At 33.4% G+C, this 5,217-nt stretch overlaps 1 protein-coding gene across 1 annotated transcript in view; it reads left to right on the top strand.

Annotated features, from left to right (window-relative positions):
- The first annotated feature begins 4,700 nt into the window (after window positions 1-4,700).
- The window catches only part of C4H6orf58 (chromosome 4 C6orf58 homolog), a 14,902-nt gene continuing 14,385 nt past the window's right edge, over window positions 4,701-5,217 (top strand). Inside the window, exon 1 of the mRNA XM_072410217.1 lies at window positions 4,701-4,995. Within this exon, the coding sequence (XP_072266318.1) occupies window positions 4,701-4,995 (295 nt within the window). The remainder of the gene's footprint in view (window positions 4,996-5,217) is intronic.

The raw sequence follows: 5,217 nt of genomic DNA on the forward strand, positions 1-5,217 counted from the left end.
TATTTACCTTGTTAAGTCCTATTTAAACGTCCTGCATTCATTCAATGCCCTCTAATGCACCCAATAGACTTCCTGATTGGGCCCTAAGAATCTGGCAGCAGGAAGTGGTAGCAGTGGACCCCTGTATTGCAGATGGAGATAAAAAGTGTTAAATGGGCCAGTGTTTACTTGAAAACTTTCTTTAACTAATAGACCTGCATTGCTTACTCAACTTATTTACCATAATCATTGAAAATTATTCATTACAAAAAAAAGACAACTTACCTTTTCCTGAAATGCAAGTAATCCGTTGGTGAGAAAGGTGTTTCCCACACTGATTTTCAATATGCGGGTTTCCAGCATCACTGCTTGTATACCATACACCGTTTAATGATGTGATTCCTTCTGATGACCTTCACAGCGAGCCTTTTTCCTGTTACCGTATCATTTGTTGGCAGCACCTGTAGAGTACAACAAAAGTTAAAGGATAGCATTATAAAAAAAAACATATACAAAGATTAATAGTATACAGTAACCTAGAACAGCCATTCATAAATCAACTTTTATCTGCTACTGCACACCAGTACCACATTTTTTTAGTTTATTAAGAACTGTAGTTTTTAAAAAGGCTCAAAAAACATGGAATAGACACTGTATTCTCCAGAAAGTTATAGCTATGAATGTTGATAGGGAAGACTAAGCAAATAGTATGCAATATAATAATGGATCACACAATGCTCCATTCACGTATGATCAATAACTATAAAGCCACTTCATGCTATTTGTGTAGCCTACTCCATAGGGAACCATTTATCCCAATTGATTAGTGAATATTTCCTACACCTAACAATTTAATCACTAGCAATGTGTAATTTAAGCAAAATGTGGATAAAAAAGCCTATGTAGTCCTAGACTTATATCCCATAAATTAAATTTTGTCCTTTTCCTTCTAACCTCCAGAAATGTAGTTTTCTGTAAAACTCATCCACATACTTTGGGCCACTCATCATTTAGTAGTGTCCTGCCACTACAAGATACCCCTTAAAGTATAAAATATTTTCTGTATACAACAACTAACAGTTGTCATTTAAATTCTCAAAGTAAACCCTGAAAAAAGCTTTAATGGCTTATTTCAAATACAATCACACTGTAATTGTACTAAGTTTTTTTATTTCTTCCTGCACAGATGAGATGTGATCACTTCAGGGACCAAAGTCTCCTAAGTATTACATTGTTTTTCCCGTGAATTTCTGCTTCCCTGCTATTTATAGAAAAACTGATATGTACGTTATGTCAAATGAATGAAAATATTGATTTTTGTTTCTTTTCCGTGTAGTTGAAAAAAGCAGTGTTATTATATAAATCCTGAAGTTCACACAAATACTGTGTTAGCGTGATATATCGGTATGTTTTGCTTTATCGTTGCAAGGAGAATTTTTTTTCACTTTTTTCATCACTGATTTTCAATTTAATAATGCTTTTGTATTGATTATATTTCTAGAGACAGAAACACTATCTGTAAGAATATATATATATATATATATATATATATATATATAGTTATACACTGCCTTTTACAAGAGAAAATCAACAATTACAAAACATTGACAAAACCATTACTTACTACTTTAATAGTTTTCCCTTCATGAACACTACAAGCCTATGAATTATTACCTAAAAACCCATGTTAGAAATCTGTTTCTATAAACAAGCTATACAAACACTTGGTAAGACCTGGGAAAATAAAGAAACATTTTAATTGACTTTTTGATCTACGGTGATTGAAGTTTAGATCAAATCCTATTTAGTGGCATCAGTGTTCATTGGTCAACATGACAATACTTCTAAAACTTATTTACCTACCTAAATAATGTTATTAAAGACATATAACCTTTTAGAAATTTGGTACCTAATTTTTTTTTTCAATTTATTCTAATATAAACATGTGTAAAAATAATCCATTTTTGGTTGTCATTATATATATATATATTCATACTTTAAAGAACAGTGACAGTTGCAGCCAGGGAGTGTTCCCAGTTTATTCCCTTTAAATGGAGCACCATGCCTGAGAATGATTATCTACAGATTTTAGTCTGTTAGCTTGTAGCTACAAGCAACAGATCATAAATCCAACAGTTGTGGAAGAGTCATAATTTAAAGATTCCTCAGGCAATAGTTTTTCCTCAACACCGAAAAAAATTGGTGACTTAGGAAGAGATCAGTACATTGAATGACAATAAAGGTACAGAGACTGCAATTGGGACTTTTGAAGCATCAAAACAATAAACTTGAAAAAAGAAAACTTTTTCTAAATAAAGTAAAAAAGTATGTGAATGCATTTATTACATCAAGGAAAGGAACACAAGACCATATATAGGCCTATTGGTCATATTGGTCATATATATGAATAGAGAACCTCCCAATGATGAGTAGGGTTCCGATGACAAAATAAAAATCATGTATTTGTTCTAATACAAAGAAATAAAGACCTATTGCTCATATGTAGTAATCTGTCCTGTTTTGCAGAACTAGTCCGCTTCTTCAGGAATAGTAATTCTTGGGAGGTCTAAATGTAAATGTAAAATGTAAAATACAAAAATAACTAAACTAACAATAACATATTTGATCAAAAAGGAAAAATAGGAGGTTAGGTAGTAGGATACAGACAGGATGGATCGGGACCAGCACACAGAAGTAAGGCAGTCTCTTTTCTCTATTTGTGGATGTAATTAAGTCATGTAGCTGAAATCACTGTTAACTTGTAACCACAAGAATCTGAGGGCATTCATTTATCTGTGCTAATTTTCTGGAAGCAGGGTTTTTTGTCCTTTGAATAAACATTCTCGGCATTGAAAGGATAAAGGAACCTCAAGCAGTCTTTAGCATGAAATGATTACCAGAGAATATAGGTAATTGCTCACATTTACCTGCACATGTGAATATAAAAAGATAAGAAATTGTTTATATGCCTATTTGTAATTAATACTGGTATCTTTCATTTATCTTCTTTGAAGTAAAAACTAACTACATTTATATTATTATTTTGCAGGGTAATTTTGCATTTTATCTAAAATCATATTAGAAAGATACCTGAAGCAGAAATTCTACAGTTTTATGTGTTATTTTTACATTACAATACTAAAATAAAAAATTTAGTTGATGCATTCTTAAAATAAAAACTTGAATAATAGATCACTAGAACAAACTTGGAGCAAGTATTACACTGACAGGTTGACATAATGCCATGATTGGCTAGGGTCAAGCTTTGTATCTTGAAATGAACATTGACACAGCAAGCTAAATTTAAGTTGGCAAGTTGTGGAGAGATCATATTTTCAAAAAAGAGAAAACAGCATTCCTAACTCCACCAGTATTAGTGGAGTTCACCCAGCTGTAATACTGATAAAATGTAATACAAAAGACCACAATGCCTTCTAATTGACTTTTAAGAAGCATCTTAAAGCACCAAGCAGCCCATGCTCTATTACAAATAGGACTGGGATCCAATATTTAAAACCACAAAGGGTAGCAATATCACAATGAAAGCAAGATCATATTTAGGACTTGGGGCAACCAGAACTTTTCCAATACAGTGTTTTTTTGTTTTGTTTTAAAAGTCATAAGAGGCCAAGGGGACAGCAGAGAACACAAAAGAAAAATAACTTTGGCTGCATATGACTAGGGCCCACTAGACGTTTTCTCCAATCCTGTGGATCAGTCCAACCTTGATTGGAAATATACCACTTTCTTATTAGCATAGCACTTACTAAGGTCTTTACCATCACAAATTACATGGGCTCTTGGTTCTTAACCCTCTACAGCCTTAAACATTCACCAAGGAAGTCCTGCTCTTTCTTTACATTGCAGACCTACAGTTCAGTCTGAAAACACATTAGATATTTGGATTTAAAGCAGAACGCAGACCTTTCGAATATTCTTAACTATTTTTGTTGGAATTTATGATCTCATGCCAGACTGAAAGTGCCACTGTACACCAACAGATATTTAATGTCCATCTAAATTCAATGCAGAGTTTCATTTCTGAGTGGTACTATCTCCCTGGAAAGAAGTGACATCAAAGGTTGCCTAAGAGGCTGGGTTCCAGGGAGTTTAGAACAGTAAAAGAGCTATTACAGAGAGTCAGCAGCCCATTCATAGCAAAGAGGAGGGCTACTGATTTTCCAGATCCTGTTTTCGAGAATCAACATTAATGTAGGGACTATCTTGGGCTTCCCTTGCATGGAGAAAGTCCCATGCAGTGTGTAAATCATTCACACTCTCCCTGGGAATAAAATAAGCTCCAGCTGAAGAATGAAATAATCAGTTGCTGGGAGAGGCAGTGTTACTGTACGTTTACCTGGACAATAACTGTAAAACTAATTTGCCAACTTAAATAATTTTTATGAAACATGATTTTATTTAAATAAAGTAGATGAAATGCATACTATCACTGATGCCAGTCTGCTGTAACTGAGAGGTAGCTTTAGAATACACTTACTTAACGCACAGCTTAATATTTACCTATGAAAAAATGCACATTTTCTTTTTAAGTAAACATATTTACTTAAGGTCAGTAAACTTCCAAATTCTATGTGACAGCTGTATATGATGTGGGAAAAGCAGCTGGTGATGACAGATCAGAACATAGTGAATAATACTTTGTTAGAGCAGAGACTGAAAGCTGTAAGCAGTTAACTGTGGAAGCGACCACATTACATGAGATGGCTGGGTTACTTTTTCTGTGGCTTCTGTTGAGTTTTGGAAATGCTGATCTTACCATTTCTGAACTCAATCAAGGTTTTCCACCTAAGTGGGATCTTGTTCCAGGCGATTTGAGTGATTTTTGGAATGGACATGGCAAATTTGTTATCAATCCCTGGAATTATTTGGAAAGAATGGGGATGTATAAAATATTGTTGAAGGCTACAGAGTCATATTTGGATATGGGTGAACCTGGAAACCAAAGGAATATTTTATGGGGATTACCTCTGCAACATGAATGGCAGTTCCAAACAGGTAAAAGGAAAAAAAAGTAAATAGACTCTTGGCTTTAAATTTATTTATGTGGCAATCTACAAATTGAAATTCTAGATTATATATGTAGAATTTTTAATATTCACTAGTATAAAACTAAGGTACTTATTTATTCAATGCCTTATTAGTTTGCATAGTACAGGTTTGGTAAACCTAAAACTTTACATCTGTGAAATGTTCTAATGCAATATTATTTATTTATTT

Source organism: Pyxicephalus adspersus, chromosome 4 (genome assembly GCF_032062135.1).
Source record: "Pyxicephalus adspersus chromosome 4, UCB_Pads_2.0, whole genome shotgun sequence".
In the NCBI taxonomy this organism is placed as follows: domain Eukaryota; kingdom Metazoa; phylum Chordata; class Amphibia; order Anura; family Pyxicephalidae; genus Pyxicephalus; species Pyxicephalus adspersus.